This window comes from Ranitomeya variabilis, chromosome 1, assembly GCF_051348905.1.
Source record: "Ranitomeya variabilis isolate aRanVar5 chromosome 1, aRanVar5.hap1, whole genome shotgun sequence".
NCBI lineage: Eukaryota > Metazoa > Chordata > Amphibia > Anura > Dendrobatidae > Ranitomeya > Ranitomeya variabilis.
This window is the reverse complement of record NC_135232.1, coordinates 988,168,226-988,186,064: the sequence shown is the minus strand read 5'-3', so window position 1 is coordinate 988,186,064 and position 17,839 is coordinate 988,168,226. Positions and strand designations below refer to the sequence as shown.

The 17,839-nt window shown below is 39.7% G+C and overlaps 1 protein-coding gene across 3 annotated transcripts in view; it reads left to right on the top strand.

Annotated features, from left to right (window-relative positions):
- NPY1R (neuropeptide Y receptor Y1) overlaps positions 1-17,219 on the top strand; it is a 142,790-nt gene extending 125,571 nt beyond the window's left edge. For 2 of the 3 annotated variants that reach the window (XM_077279447.1, XM_077279448.1), the window contains 2 exons: positions 11,436-12,264; positions 15,254-17,203. In XM_077279447.1, the coding sequence (XP_077135562.1) occupies positions 11,587-12,264; positions 15,254-15,670 (1,095 nt within the window). In that variant the 5' untranslated portion in view covers positions 11,436-11,586 and the 3' untranslated portion in view covers positions 15,671-17,203. Of the gene's footprint in view, positions 1-11,435; positions 12,265-15,253 lie in introns of all 3 variants that reach the window. The other variant, XM_077279446.1, reaches the window with a different exon arrangement.
- Positions 17,220-17,839: the final 620 nt, after the last annotated feature.

Genomic DNA, 17,839 nt, shown 5'->3' with positions numbered 1-17,839 from the left:
ACAGTTTTATAGGTCTTGTCATTATGGACGCGGCAATACTAAATATTTGTACTTTTATTGTTTTTTTATTATTTAGATAAAGGAATGTATTTATTGGAACAATATTTTTTTTTATTATTATTATCTATTTAGGAATATTTTTTTTTCACACATGTAATTTTTTTTTTTTTTACTTTTTTACTTTGCCCGGGGTGGGACATCACAGTAAAGTGACAGATCGCTGATCTGACACTTTGCTGTGCACGGTGTCAAATCAGCAATCTGACATGTACAGCAGGGAGGCTTCCCGGCGCCTGCTCAGAGCAGGCACTGGAAAGCCACCTCCCTGCAGGACCCGGATGCAGCCCCGCGGTCATTTTGGATCCGGGGCCTGCAGGGAGGAGATGCTCGATACAAGGTGAGCACATCACCTTGTACTGATCGTCTCAGGGAAGCATGAAGGGAGCCCCCTCCCTGCGCGATGCTTCCCTGTACCGCCAGAACACTGCGATCATGTTTGATCGCAGTGTGCCGGGGGTTAATGTGCCAGCAGCAGTCCGTGACCACTCCTGGCACATAGTGCCGGATGTCAGCTGCGAATGTCAGCTGACACCCAGCCGCGATCGGCCGTGCTCCCCCCGTGAGCATGGCCGATCGCTCTGGATGCACTATTCCGTCCTTGGGAAGTAGGGCCCACCCCACATGGACGGAATAGTACGTCCAATGGCAAAAAGGGGTTAATCCCAACTGTAAATGTAATCCAAACACTATCTTTGCCCTAACCCTAACTTTAGACCCAACCCTAACCCTAATTTTAGCCCCAACCCTAACCCTAGCCCCAACCCTAACTTTAGCCCTAACCCTAACTTTAGCCTCAACCCTAAACCTAACCCCAACCCTAACTGTAACCCTAACCCTAACTTTAGCCCCAACCCTAACTTTAGCCCCAACCCTAACCCTACCTTTAGCACCAACCCTAACCCTAACTTTAGCCCCAACCCTAGCCCTAATGGGAAAATGGAAATAAATACACTTTTTAAAATGTTAATATTTTTCCCTAACTAAGGGCGTGATGAAGAGGGGTTTGATTTACTTTTATAGTGGGGGTTTTTAGCGGATTTTTATGATTGGCAGCCGTCACACACTGAAAGACACTTTTTATTTCAAAAAATAGTTTTTGCGTCTCCACATTTTGAGAGTTATAATTTTTCCACATTTTGGTCCACAGAGTCATGTGAGGTCTTGTTTTTAATGGGACGAGTTGACGTTTTTATTTGAACAATTTTTGGGCTCGTGACTTTTTTAAAATTCTTTTTGTTCTGATTTTTGTGAGATAGAATTAACAAAAAACAGCTATTCATGAATTTCTTTTGGGGGGGCACTTATACCATTCCACATTGATAAAGCAGTTTTATTCTTCGGGTCAGTACGATTACAGCGATACCTCATTTATATCATTTTTTTATGTTTTGGCGCTTTTATACGATAAAAACTATTTTATATAAAAAATAATTATTTTTGCATCGCTTTATTCTGAGGACCATAACCATTTTGGATCCGGTCCTGCAGGGAGAAGGAGGTAGGAGACCTTTGGAGCAACGCAATCACATTGCATTGCTCCGCGAGTCTTAGGGAAGCCCCCTCCCTGCCCCCTCCCTGTGTGATGTTTCCCTATGCCGCCAGAACGCTGCGATCATCTTTGATCGCAGTGTGTCGGGGGTTAATGTGCCAGAAGCGGTCCATGACCGCACCTCGCACATAGTGCCGGATGTCAGCTGAGTGCGGCCGATCGACTATGACGAACTATCCCATCACTGGGAATTAAGTCCCAGGTCACCTCAACAGGATAGTACGTCAAATGGGATAAAGGGTTAAAGACTATGGAAAAACGACTACATTTAGCACAAAGTTTGATTTTATGACCACAGGCCAAAAAAAATTTGTATTTATTGTGTCAAAATAAGGAAACCATTATATTTTGGTTCATGCGGTCTGATAAAAACATGCTTTCACGCTATACTTTCTCGCTCTTGTCTTTATAAATTGTCCAAACACGTAGCAAAATGCATCTGCTGGGCGCAAAAAACCTCTTGATGCCATCTAAAACAAATAATTGCTCTTTAACTACGATTCGTTATTCTCTTACTCAGCAATAACATAAACCGAAATGTTGGTTCAAATCACCTGTGCTTTTGTTCTTGTATGACTACTATTGAACAGTCTGAGGACAGTCTAGAAAGTTCTAAAAGTTTCTAGAAACTTCTAGATAATTCTGGAAAATTGTAGAAACTTCTGCGTAATTCTAGCAGTTCAACAATATTCTAGAAGACTACTCAGTATTGAATATGAATCGAGAATTTTTCCGAAAACAGACAAATTTCAAAATTTCATTGTCCTGATCACAGAAGCAAAGTTCTTGTGGAACAACAACTATTTCCTATTTGTTTTAGGCATAACGGGTTAGTAAAACACACTTTGGACCCAGGAACAAAAAACAAATAAAAATTTGTTTCATAGTGTAATCTAACAAGTGTAAGACAGTGCATCTTCCCTGCCCATACTTTAGCCCTGGCATGAGTTTTGTTCATATTCAAATTGATTCCCCCTTATCAGAGAACATGCAAAACATCTGTAATTCTCTTGTGAGTCACAATAAGAAATAACTTAATTGTGAGTTTGTGGTTTAGTTAATCACCATTGCGAACAGTTGATTACACTTTTCCTTAGTACTTTTTCATTTTGTCGATCAAATAGCTGTTCCAATGAAGCATTCAAGATATATACTCTTATTTTTGGTCAAGAAGCTCTAACTCATTAAGTTTGTTCCACTGACTTATTTTTAGATAATTACTTTGTTTTCTACATCTGTTTCCTTCAAATTTGAGTTTAAGAACTGCTTGACCTAAACGTAATATTGTAATAGTCATTCTTGGAAAAGTCATTAGCAGATTTATATAAAAGTGTTTTGGTAAGCATACTTACATTAGTTTTAATACATTATTATTATTATTCCAGATAATTTTTATTTTCAAAGAATTAAAATGCAATATTTAAAGAAGTCCTTTCAATGGATTTAAAAAAAACAAACATCTGTTTACGTCCTCCAGTTGGTGCTGCCCCACCAGTTAAGCTAAGCACCTCCTCCAATTGGTGTTACTGATTCTGGAATAGTTTATCTTTTTCTTCTGTACTCCTCCATTCCAAATTTTTGCCACCCATAAATACAGATGCATATTTTTCCTTCAAACAACAGGGCGTATACCACAGAACTTCTCTGTGGGTGTTTGCTTTTTTCTAATCTCACATTTGCATATCAAAACTTGGTACTGTGTGGAAATAGTTGGTTGAAGGGAAAATGTTCACATCTATTATTGAAGTAAATAACTCTGGGGTCAAGGGGCACAGAAAAAAAAGAAAAATCTGTGCCAGAATCAATGAAACAGCAACAACTGAAGATGGTTCTCCATGTAAAAAAAAAACGCAATTGAAAGGTCCTTGTTAAAATACAGTTTCTGGTTTTAAAATTAATTAGTTCAGTTCAGGTTTTTCATGAAAGTCTGCATTCAGTCTGTGAGAATATCAAACAAAGTCCAGCCCACCTTAATCCTTGGAAGCTCGGAGCACGGAACCGCTGTGCCACGGCATGGAGGAATCAAAAAAATGATGAATCCAGCTCAACGAAATAGTGAAAAAACCTTTTCTTTATTCACTTACAAAATGTTTTCGGTGGAGGATAAAAACATCAGCAATAACCAAAAATAAAATGCAATATCAACGCGTTCTGGTGACCAAGCACCCTTATTCATTTTTTTATAATTTTTTTGACTCTGTGAGAATGCACACTTTTGAATCCTCACTTCACAAGCAGCGCGCATTATGAGGATTCATCGGTGTTGGCGGTGAGACCGAGCAGTCATGTGACTGTAAGTTTGTGACATGCATACATCCAGCTACATTCCGACTGCAAATAAAATATGCCTTACTATGCCTGAGACACCATAGCATAAAATCAGCAGGGTGAAAAAAATGAATACTTAAGCTCTTACCTTTTCCAGTGCACAGCTCAATCCAAGCTCTTTTTAACTGTTTCACTGCAAGTGACATCCCCTATATTCAGCTTCAGACTGTGCCTGGGCTGAAGGGGCCAAATAGTACTTCAAGATCACAAGGAGCATTGACCGATAATCTGACTTGACCATGGACAATGCATGTTATGACATTATGTGTGATGGAGCAGTAAGAAAGAGGTCAAAGAGTTCTATGCTGAGGACCAGACAGCAAAAATGTTTAATCTAGGAGAATTCTATTTTCTTTTGTAAAATTCAAGGCAAATTCAATTAGGCTTGAATTAATTCACTCATCTCTATTTCTCAATATGAATTAGGGTAAATAGTAACTCCACACTAAACCTAAAATTCAGCTTTTGTCTAACATTATCAAGCACTCTTGGCTCTCAGACTTCACAGGACTTTGTAGCCTAGTTTCACATTTGCGGATGGAGGGCTGCGTACATCCTCTGTTAAGCTCCGCCCACCGCCGCACCTCCTCCTGTCAGCTCTGCCTACATCGGCATGCGGCGTGTGTACCCTATCTTTACCATTAGGTATGCAGGCCATGCCGATGTTTGCGGATGCCTCCGCATGCGCCGTTTTGACGGTGCGGCGACCTGCGTCGAACACGAGTTGCAATTTGGTGTGGTTGCCGCACCATCAAAATGATGAATGCGGAGGCATCCGCATACATCGGCATGGCCTGTGTACCTAATGGTAAAGATAGGGTACGCACGGCGCATGCCGACGTAGGCAGAGCTGACTGGAGGAGGTGTGGCAGTGGGCGGAGCTTCACGGAGAACGTATGCAGCCCTCCATCTGCAAATGTGAAACTAGCCTAAATCCCTTGATTTCCTTCTCTACACCATCAGGAATCTGAAGAGGAATGTCAGCATTGTTATTAACCCCTTCACCCCCAAGGGTGGTTTGCACGTTAATGACCGGGCCAATTTTTACAATTCTGACCACTGTCCCTTTATGAGGCTATAACTCTGGAACGCTTTGACGGATCTTGGCGATTCTGACATTGTTTTCTCGTGACATATTGTACTTCATGTTAGTGGTAAAATTTATTCGATATAACTTGCGTTTATTTGTGAAAAAAATGGAAATTTGGCGAAAATTTTGAAAATTTTGCAATTTTCCAACTTTGAATTTTTATGCCCTTAAATCACAGACATATGTCACGCAAAATACTTAATAAGTAACATTTCCCACATGTCTACTTTACATCAGTACAATTTTGGAACCAAAATTTTTTTTTGTGACGGAGTTATAAGGGTTAAAAGTTGACCAGCAATTTCTCATTTTTACAACACCATTTTTTTTTAGGGACCACATCTCATTTGAAGTCATTTTGAGGGGTCTATATGATAGAAAATACTCAAGTGTGACACCATTCTAAAAACTGCACCCCTCAAGGTGCTCAAAACCACATTCAAGAAGTTTATTAACCCTTCAGGTGTTTCACAGGAATTTTTGGAATGTTTAAATAAAAATGAACATTTAACTTTTTTTCACACAAAATTTATTTCAGCTCCAATTTGTTTTATTTTACCAAGGGTAACAGGAGAAAATGGACCCCGAAAGTTGTTGTACAATTTGTCCTGAGTACGCTGATACCCCATATGTGGGGGTAAACCACTGTTTGGGCGTATGGCAGAGCTCGGAAGGAAAGGAGCGCCATTTGACTTTTCAATGCAAAATTGACTGGAATTGAGATGGGACGCCATGTTGCGTTTGGAGAGCCCCTGATGTGCCTAAACACTGAAACCCCCTACAAGTGACACCATTTTGGAAAGTAGACCCCCTAAGGAACTTATCTTGATGTGTGGTGAGCACTTTGACCCACCAAGTGCTTCACAGAAGTTTATAATGCAGAGCCGTAAAAATAAAAAATCATATTTTTTCACAAAAATGATCTTTTCGCCCCCAATTTTTTATTTTCCCAAGGGTAAGAGAAGAAATTGGACCCCAAAAAATGTTGTGCAATTTGTCCTGAGTACGATGATACCCCACATGTGGGTGTAAACCATTGTTTGGGCGCATGGCAGAGCTTGGAAGGGAAGGAGCGCCATTTGACTTTTCAATGCAAAATTGACTGGAATTGAGATGGGACGCCATGTTGCGTTTGGAGAGCCCCTGATGTGCCTAAACACTGAAACCCCCTACAAGTGACACCATTTTGGAAAGTAGACCCCCTAAGGAACTTATCTTGATGTGTGGTGAGCACTTTGACCCACCAAGTGCTTCACAGAAGTTTATAATGCAGAGCCGTAAAAATAAAAAATCATATTTTTTCACAAAAATGATCTTTTCGCCCCCAATTTTTTATTTTCCCAAGGGTAAGAGAAGAAATTGGACCCCAAAAAATGTTGTGCAATTTGTCCTGAGTACGATGATACCCCACATGTGGGTGTAAACCATTGTTTGGGCGCATGGCAGAGCTTGGAAGGGAAGGAGCGCCATTTGACTTTTCAATGCAAAATTGACTGGAATTGAGATGGGACGCCATGTTGCGTTTGCAGAGCCCCTGATGTGCCTAAACACTGAAACCCCCTACAAGTGACACCATTTTGGAAAGTAGACCCCCTAAGGAACTTATCTTGATGTGTGGTGAGCACTTTGACCCACCAAGTGCTTCACAGAAGTTTATAATGCAGAGCCGTAAAAATAAAAAATCATATTTTTTCACAAAAATGATCTTTTCGCCCCCAATTTTTTATTTTCCCAAGGGTAAGAGAAGAAATTGGACCCCAAAAAATGTTGGACAATTTGTCCTGAGTACGCTGATACCCCATATGTGGGTGTAAACCATTGTTTGGGCGCATGGCAGAGCTTGGAAGGGAAGGAGCGCCATTTGACTTTTCAATGCAAAATTGACTGGAATTGAGATGGGACGCCATGTTGCGTTTGGAGAGCCCCTGATGTGCCTAAACATTGAAACTCCCTACAAGTGACACCATTTTGGAAAGTAGACCCCCTAAGGAACTTATCTAGATGTGTGGTGAGCACTTTGACCCACCAAGTGCTTCACAGAAGTTTATAATGCAGAGCCGTAAAAATAAAAAATCATATTTTTTCACAAAAATGATCTTTTCGCCCCCAATTTTTTATTTTCCCAAGGGTAAGAGAAGAAATTGGACCCCAAAAAATGTTGGCCAATTTGTCCTGAGTACGCTGATACCCCATATGTGGGTGTAAACCATTGTTTGGGCGCATGGCAGAGCTTGGAAGGGAAGGAGCGCCATTTGACTTTTCAATGCAAAATTGACTGGAATTGAGATGGGACGCCATGTTGCGTTTGGAGAGCCCCTGATGTGCCTAAACATTGAAACTCCCTACAAGTGACACCATTTTGGAAAGTAGACCCCCTAAGGAACTTATCTAGATGTGTGGTGAGCACTTTGACCCACCAAGTGCTTCACAGAAGTTTATAATGCAGAGCCGTAAAAATAAAAAATCATATTTTTTCACAAAAATGATCTTTTCGCCCCCAATTTTTTATTTTCCCAAGGGTAAGAGAAGAAATTGGACCCCAAAAAATGTTGGCCAATTTGTCCTGAGTACGCTGATACCCCATATGTGGGGGGGAACCACTGTTTGGGCGCATGACAGAGCTCGGAAGGGAAGGAGCGCCATTTGGAATGCAGACTTAAATGGATTGGTCAGCAGCCGTCACGTTGCATTTGCAGAGCCCCTGATGTACCCAAACAGTACAAACCCCCCAAAAGTGACCCCATATTGGAAACTAGACCTCCCAAGGAACTTATCTAGATGTGTTTTGAGAACTTTGAACCCCCAAGTGTTTCACTAAAGTTTATAGCGCAAAGCCGTGAAAATAAAAATTCTTTTTTTTTTTCACAAAAATGATTTTTTTAGCCCCCAGTTTTGTATTTTCACAAGGGTAACAGGATAAATTAGACCCCAAAAGTTGTTGTCCAATTTGTCCTGAGTACGCTGATACCTCATATGTGGGGGGGAACCACTGTTTGGGTGCATGACAGAGCTCGGAAGGGAAGGAGCGCCATTTGGAATGCAGCCTTAAATGGATTGGTCTGCAGGCGTCACGTTGCATTTGCAGAGCCCCTGATGTACCCAAACAGTACAAACCCCCCACAAGTGACCCCATATTGGAAACTAGACCTCCCAAGGAACTTATCTAGATGTGTTGTGAGAACTTTGAACCCCCAAGTGTTTCACTACAGTTTATAACGCAGAGCCGTGAAAATAAAACATCTTTTTTTTCCCACAAAAATGATTTTTAGCCCCCCAAATTTTTATTTTCCTAAGGATAACAAGAGAACTTGGACCCCAGAAGTTGTTGTTCAATTTGTCCCGAGTACGCTGATAACACATATGTTGGGGTAAACCCCTTTTTGGGCGCACGGGAGAGCTCGGAAGGGAAGGAGCACTGTTTAACTTTTTCAACGCAGAATTGGCTGGAATTGAGATTGGACGCCATGTCGCGCTTGGAGAGCCCCTGATGTGCCTGGACAGTGGAAACTCCCCAATTCTACCTGAAACCCTAACCCAAACACACCCCTAACCCTAATCCCAACGGTAACCCTAACCACACCCCTAGCCCTGACACACCCATAATTCTAATCCCAACCCTAATCCAAACGTAAATGTAATCCAAACCCTAACCCTAACTTTACCTCCAACCCTAGCCCTAACCCTAACCCTACCCCTAACCCTAAACGTGACTGAAATACGTGGCACTGAAATACGTGGCACTGAAATACGTGGCACTGAAATACGTGGCACTGAAATACGTGGCACTGAAATACGTGATACGTGGCACTTAAATACGTGGCACTGAAACACGTGGCACTGAAATACGTGATACGTGGCACTGAAATACGTGGCACTGAAATACGTGGCACTGAAATACGTGGCACTGAAATACGTGGCACTGAAATACGTGGCACTGAAATACGTGGCACTGAAATATGTGATACGTGGCACTGAAATACGTGGCACTGAAATACGTGGCACTGAAATACGTGGCACTGAAATATGTGATACGTGGCACTTAAATACGTGGCACTGAAATACGTGGCACTGAAATACGTGGCACTGAAATACGTGGCACTGAAATATGTGATACGTGGCACTGAAATACGTGGCACTGAAATACGTGGCACTGAAATACGTGGTACTAAAATATGTGGAACTGAAATACGTGATACGTGGCACTGAAATACGTGAAAATACGTGAAATACGTGGCACTGAAACACGTGGCACTGAAATACGTGATACGTGGCACTGAAATACGTGGCACTGAAATACGTGGCACTGAAATACGTGGCACTATGACTGTCAGAAAATGTTCATTAAACGGTTAGGGGTGAGGTTAGGGGTAGAGTTAGGGTTAGGGTTTGGATCCCTTTATCACCTTGATGGTGGTGGGTGGCTTTTCAGTGTGTTTTCTGTTTTTTTTCGATAAAAATGCATGCGTTTTTAACGCAAACAAACGCATGTGCTTAAAAACGCAAGAAAATACTGCAGGTTGTATTTCTGAAAATGAACGCATGCAGAAAAAAACCGCATGCGTTTGAAAACGCGACCAAACGCGTACAAAAAAAACGCATGCGTTTTCAATGTTAAATATAGGGAAAAAACGCATGCGTTTTTGTGTGCAAAAAATGCTGCAGACAAAAACGCAAGTGTGAAACCAGCGACGCTTTTTATAGCAAAAAAGTTTTTGCGTCTCCACATTTTGAGACCTATAATTTTTCCACATTTTGCTCCACAGAGTCATGTGAGGTCTTGTTTTTTGCGGGACGAGTTGACGTTTTTATTGGTAACATTTTCGGACACGTGACCATTTTTGATTGCTTTTTATTCCGATTTTTGTGAGGCAGAATGACCAAAAACCAGCAAGTCATGAATTTCTTTTGGGAGAGGCGTTTATACCGTTCCGCGTTTGGTAAAATTGATAAAGCAGTTTTATTCGTCGGGTCAGTACGATTACAGCGATATCTCATTTATATCATTTTTTTATGTTTTGGCGCTTTTATACGATAAAAACTAAAATATAGAAAAAATAATTATTTTGGTATTGCTTTATTCTCAGGACTATAACTTTTTTATTTTTTTGCTGATGATGCTGTATGGTGGCTTGTTTTTTGCGGGACAAGATGACGTTTTCAGCGGTACCATGGATATTTTTATCAGTCTTTTTGATCGCGTGTTATTCCACTTTTTGTTCGGCGGTATGGTAATAAAGCGTTGTTTTTTGCCTCGTTTTTTTTTTTTTTTTCTTACGGTGTTTACTGAAGGGGTTAACTAGTGGGGCAGTTTTATAGGTTGGGTCGTTACGGACGCGGCGATACTAAATATGTGTACTTTTATTGTTTTGTTTTTTTTATTTAGATAAAGAAATGTATTTATGGGAATAATATATTTTTTTTTATTATTATTTATTTAGGAATTTTTTTTTTTTTTTTTTTACACATGTGGAAAAATTTTTTTTTAACTTTTTTACTTTGTCCCAGGGGGGGACATCACAGATCATTGATCTGGCAGTGTGCACAGCACTCTGCCAGATCGACGATCTGCTGTGCAGGGCTGCAGGCTTACGAAGTGTCTGCTCTGAGCAGACACTCGGTAAGCCACCTCCCTCCCTGCAGGACCCGGATGCCGCGGCCATCTTGGATCCGGGACCTGTGGCGAGGAGGGAGGTAGGAGACCCTCAGAGCAACGCGATCACATCGCGTTGCTCCGGGGGTCTCAGGGAAGCCTGCAGGGAGCCCCCTCCCTGCGCGATGCTTCCCTATACCGCCGGTACACTGCGATCATGTTTGATCGCGGTGTGCCGGGGGTTAATGTGCCGGGGGCGGTCCGTGACCGCTCCTGGCACATAGTGCCGGATGTCAGCTGCGATATGCAGCTGACACCCGGCCGCGATCGGCCGCGCTCCCCCCGTGAGCGCCGCTGATCGATGATGACGTACTATCCCGTCGGCGGTCATACGGGCCCACCCCACCTCGACGGGATAGTACGTCAGATGTCAGAAAGGGGTTAAAGTGTAAACAGCCCTACATGTTGTGATGACTACTGTTAGTCCTTTGCTCTTGACTTTTAGGATAGACATAGGGACATGGTAACTATTATAGGATGGGCATTGAGAAATGTGACTTTTGTAATCCATATAGCTACGTCATTATTGTTAAGAAAATTAAATAATTACTCCTCCCAGAAAACTATTTTGAATTAATTAGAATTGGAAAATTTAAAACAGGTGAGCCGCTGGGCAGCCAGTCAGCAAATGCTGAAGTCAGATTTACTGATAAGATTAAACAAAATAGTATTATATGTTTATTTCCAAACTGCTTTGTAGAAAGATGAAAATGGAATATGTGAAGCATAACTTTATTTTGCGTTTTATGTTTCCACAGATTATCCATAGTTGGTCTCAGCATGAACACTTTACTGATTACCTCATGCAGAATGGAAGCTAGAAAATCATATCATTTGCAACATTGAAGCATCTTAGTTTCCTTTCTTCTTTTTGGTGTCATTGGTGTCACTATCAAGGCAATTTGCAAGATGAATTTCTCAACAGGCTACAACAATCAGTCAACTAATGAATCATTCTTCCAAAATATGCAGTTGGACGAAGACTGTACTTTGCCGTTGGCAATAATTTTTACTTTATCTCTGGCCTATGGAGTTGTTATCATACTTGGACTCTCTGGAAATTTGGCTCTTATTATCATTATATTGAAGCAAAAAGAGATGCGCAATGTCACTAATATTCTTATTGTAAACCTCTCATTTTCTGATCTTTTGGCAACAATAATGTGTCTCCCGTTTACTTTGGTTTACACCCTGATGGATCATTGGATTTTTGGAGAAGTAATGTGTAAGCTGAATGAATATATTCAGTGTGTTTCGGTCACTGTTTCTATTTTTTCTTTGGTCCTCATTGCTGTTGAGCGTCATCAACTTATCATAAATCCTCGTGGATGGAGACCAAATAACAGACATGCTTGCGTTGGAATCACAGCAATATGGATTGTAGCCATGGCTGGTTCTTTGCCTTTTATGATATACAATTCTTTAACAGATGAACCATTTCGGAACATAAGCATTGATTCATACATTGGAAAATATGTCTGCATGCAAGAATTTCCAAAGGAGAAATTCAGACTTTCATATACAACTTTGCTCTTTGTTGTACAGTACCTCGGGCCACTCTTCTTTATTTTTATTTGCTATACCAAGGTATAGTATTATTGTTTTATGCTTTTGTCCTCCTTTGAATTTGCTAACATATTTTCTGTGGAATCAATAATTTTGCATACAATTAGCATGTATGCTATAATACATTTCTTACCTCTTTTTTAAATTGTGCAGTCTTATTTTCTTTTATCTAATCCTTATAAATAGCATAATTAGCTAATTTCCAAAATTTTGAAGTCTGAAGACGACATGCATTTGCTTAGAGGGGTTTAAAGGTTTCAGCAAAGGAAGATTAATATTGGTTTAACAAAATTCATACAATTTTAAAATATATTTTTTGCATCAACTCCTCATGGTATTAAGTTTTCAGTCATTCAATGAAAACATTCATGGTTTACTGCTAGTTGTTAGAAAGCTGACCATGGTCATGTAATGGACATACGGTTGCTCAGTTTCTTACAAAACACAACTCTGATAACTGTACTGAACTATGTGTCATTCATGATACCAGAATCTCTTATAAGTTAAAGGGTAACTATACTTTCAAGTAACTTTTCTGACTAAGCTGTCTTGTGACAGTACATGACACTATATCTGGTCACTATATGACTGCATCTTGCATTTTCACCAGGTTTCCCCTCTGCATGCTCGATCTCCAAACTTCAAATCTCTGCCATACACATCACAGCAGAAGGGAAAACAACCGTACTCTCAGCTTCTAAGAGCAGTTTCTGTCAAGACCTATGGGTTCTTCATCCCCAAAAGGAAGGACTCTTTGATTTTTGTTACCATCCTGGTGAGAAAGAAAGAAAAAAAGAAAGACCTGGAAAGGTCAAAACTTCTACCCTGTCATATTGTCTTCATGCCATATACCATTTTTTTAACTTGCTACACTAATAATATTTGCTTGACGTTTAAAATCAAGACATCGTGAGTGGGGATGAGCGGACCGATGTAAGTTTGGGTTCTGGTACCCAACCTGAACTTTATTCCAAAGTTCGTTTCAGGTACCAGAACTGTACCCGAACGTGAACCAGAACCTGAAACCAATTGAAAACAATGGGGACCCAATCTTTTGAGTTGAAAAATTCTCTCTGTCTTCAGACTTCTCTGGATCTCTGAACATTTCAATGGACTTACTGGAGAAGTCTGTGTTTGGTGTTTTGCCCTGGACACTAGCTGTCTGGTACAAACCCCAATTTTTAAGTTTAGGTTCGCTCATCTCTAATCATGAGAGTGCTTTTGCTTTCCCTTCTATTATACCTTGGGATTACCATCCGGTCCGACCAGTGCCTCTCACCAACACTGACTGCACACAAAAAATCAGTTCACTATCCACATCACAGCACACAGAGAGGGATTCCTAATATTAATTCCTTTTTAAGCAAGCAGTAGCTTAGACAAAATTACACAGCAGTAGTGATCATTGTAGATCTGAATCCAGCATTGGAGTGAGGTAAAATTCTTGTTAGAAAGCTCACCACAATCTGTCTGTTCTTCACTCATCTACCCCTCCTCTCTTCATTGAGTATATTGGGCAGCAAAATGTAGCACTGCAGTAAACCTGTAATTCTTCTTGTATGAGAAAGATAGGTTTGAGTGTATTTTTTCAGTGTGGATGGTGTGTACAGGAGGCAGGACTGAGAAGAAGTGCCCTATAAGTGGGGACAGCAGCAGATTTCTCTGATAAGAAATATAACAAAGTTTATTATATTTGCCTGTACTATTGATTTCTACAAAAGTTGTTGAAAGTACAGTTTCCATTTAAGTTTGTTGTTAAATTTCTCAAAGCAGAAGTAGAAACAGCAAGGGACTTATATTTTATATATAGGCAAATTACACTGGCCTAATGCTGTGGGGAGAGCTTTATTCTCCTCAGCAGTGTTCCTGTTTCAGTCACAGAGTGGCAGCTATACAGTACAGAGTGGCAGCTATAACCATGCCCACAGCCTGACTGACAGTTGAGCTCCAATGTGGAGGGAGTGTCAATCGGGGCTGAGGCATGGTTACAGCTGCATTGTATTCTCAGAACTGTGACTGAACTAGCAGCGGCGCTACCTTCAGGACTGAAACCGCGCCCTTGGTTCTGTCTGGTGCTGGCTCTGCATTAGTGCCAGCTGTCAGTCGGGGCAGGGGGTGCAGTTACAGTTGCAGAGCGGTGAATGAATCAGCGCCGGCTCCATGACTGAAACAGGAATGCTCCTGGAGAGAATAAAGTTAATTTTCTCCACTCAGCATTAGGCTACGTAACGCCAGCATTATTGCGCTATCTGCAGGTTAATGGTGTTTTTTTCTGGTGAAAGGTTCCTCTTAAATTCATTGCAAATTGAATCCACCAAGGTGTTAATATATATCCTTTTTCAGTCACATCTCTTCAGATCTACCCATACTTGCCTGCCATTGGTCCACCAACTGGCTATTTTATCTTCTCTGTCTTCTTCATCCAAATCTTCAGCCACTTTCGGCTTGGTCTTCCACTATATCACATGATGCGTGAAGCACATCATTGATATGCATTGTGCAGCATGTGGTCACATGGACCCGGTGAGCAGAAGATCTTGCTCGAAATTGCCACAGGTTTGGAACGAACAGAGAAGATGAAAGAATAAAGAAAATATAATCAGACTATCGGTGATGGCAGGGTAGGTACCTAAAAGGCTGAGAAGTAAGTATACAGATTTGTAACCCCTACTTGATCCTCTATGGCCCAGCAAAATGGTGTCAAGCAGAGAATCACAAAAAGTTTGTATTCAGCCAAATATGATTTAAAAAAAAAAATTGGAAGCAAATTTAATTTGCTCCTCTCTATCTAATTTCTCTTAAAACATATGTTTTTATCCTGGTCCTTGTCAAGTAAAGTATAATTACTTTCCTAACAAAACTTATAAATTAAAATTTTAATTCTAATCTCAAAAATAATTATTATTTAGGACACTTAATAAACCATCAAATAACTCCATGAGCAAAGGTTCTCCTAAGTACAAAAATTAATGTTGGTAAATTTAATTATATATTTTTTCTTTCTTTTTAGATATTTCTTAGATTAAAAAAACGGAACAATATGATGGATAAGATGAGAGACAATAAATACAGATCCAGTGAAACAAAGAGAATCAACATCATGCTCTTTTCCATTGTGGTTGGATTCGCTTTATGTTGGCTGCCGTTTTTCATATTCAACTTGGTGTTTGATTGGAATCATGAAGCAATTGAAACCTGTAATCATAACTTGTTATTTTTGATTTGCCATCTGACGGCAATGATCTCTACTTGTGTCAATCCAATCTTCTATGGTTTTCTCAACAAAAACTTTCAGAGGGACCTACAGTTCTTCTTTAACTTCTGTGATTTCAGATCTCGAGAAGATGATTACGAGACTATAGCTATGTCTACCATGCACACTGATGTTTCTAAAACATCTCTTAAACAAGCAAGCCCAATAGCATAAAATGGATGATGAAATGCCAATATTTTGGCAGTAAGTGTGTTGAAAATATGTTCCTCCAATAAGCACAAATTCATTACTTAAGACTTGACCATCACTAGTCACATCATGAACATTTGTGTTTTTGGAACTTGTGAACACTTGCATTGCATCTGGACTTTGGGACTTTTTTTGCATTGTTATGCCTGTATCTCCCACACATTTTAGTATATGTGATTTGGTAAAATGTCACTTACTGCCATATCTTCATATAATAGCATTCTGTGGCTATGTGCTTTTACTTCGTTGTAGTGGGTTAGTGTGGCTATTGGCACTAAGAACAACAAAAATACACTGATCATCACCAAAAACTGTGAATGTTACAATATTTTATACTTTACACTAAAGCTTGTACTATTAATTATAACCACAGTATATCAGATGTCCTATTTATTATAATTGTTACTTTTTCATAGAAGTTACAGAAACATACACAATTATATTTTACAATGTGATATCAAGGCAATGCTTTATCGGTATATTCTTGAACTTTTTTCTTTTATTATACCCCGTATCTGTGGTGGTACCAGGGAAGACAACATCTTAAGGAAGTGTGCCTTAAAGTTTACACAGTGAAAAGCTTAATACGGTAGTGTCCATGTGGTTTTCCTCTCTACAGAACTAAGTTATGTTATATTTCTGGTTTACTCCCCATTATTGTTGGTTGTAATCATTATCATGGCTGTTAAACACAGATGATTTTCTTAAAGGCTAGGTCCATTTTATGATAATAAATATTTAACACTTCTGAATAGTTACAACAAAACCCTATTGTTTATGTAGCCTTGTATTTGCTTATTGCTCTCATTAGAAGATACAACTAATATACAAATATTTCAGCATCATTAATCAGATTTCCTACCTGTTACTGCATGACCTGAGCATGCATTCATCATCCATATCCATATCCCATTCACATTCCATTATTTCAAGCAATCAGCAACAGCAAAGAGAGAAGATATCATGAGCAAATGAAGGAGGTCACCCAAATACAGGTAAACATTAAAAACATTATCATTGTGAAGTAATGTAAATATTGTCTTTTTTAGCGCAGACAGGATCATTTTCATCAAGACAATCCTCATTGCTGTGTGATGGCTCATGTCATTTGAAGCACTACTGATGATAAGTTTTATGGTGGTTTGACCAATGTATATATAAGCTGAACAGTCTTTTAACACAGGCAAAAAATTGTCTTGAGAAGTATCGATTGAACGTATTAAAAGATGATCTGCTTTTTCTTTATAATTTTCAAGTAATAATTTTCATGTACGAACGTACGAATGATCATTTGTGCAGTTCTTCATTCGCTTTACGTGAGTGCTTGTAGACATGGCCACCCATGCTCAGATTAAGTAAACTTATCAAATTGAAAATTTTCGGCAGAATATTTTGTTTCTGTTTTATGGATCATAGTATTTGTTATTCATGGGCTAAGTTATATATTTAGTTATAGTTTGTTTTTCCAATGGACATAAAAAAGAAAATGAACAATTTAAAAGTATGTAATAGCAATTTATATCATATATAAGAGGTCTGCAGAGCTATTTGTCTCCATAGTTACAAAAAACCTGTTTATAGTCTGATCTTATAATTATATAGTAAGCCTTTCAATAAGTCCTCATATTGCTAGTTTATGGAAATCAGAAGAGGGGGACACTGGAAGAGAAAAAACACGATTTTAAGGAGTGGTCTGATGAAAAGAAGTTATCACTTATATAGATGTCATCCAGGAGGATAGGTGATAATTTACTTTTTGGTGGTTATCACACTGCTGAGACCTGCACTGATTGGCAGAATGGGAAAATTGTATCCCTAATGGGCACCTTTTATCCCCATTACAGAATGGGCTGGCAGGTTGGATACCTGACTGCTGCCATATTCATTTTCTATGGGGATTTTTAAAAAAGCAAAGTGCAGTGCATAGCAGCCCTAGAGGGAATGAATGGGGCACACATCGCACATGCGCATTGACACTTCATTCTAAAGACTGATCAGTGTCCCTGTGGTTGGACACTCATTGACAAACAAGCTATCTCCTATCTCCTTTCCTATAACGTTTTTACCAGACAATCCTTTAAGCATCAGACTGAATACAGAGTTTGTTTCTAAAAAGACACAATTTTAAAAAGT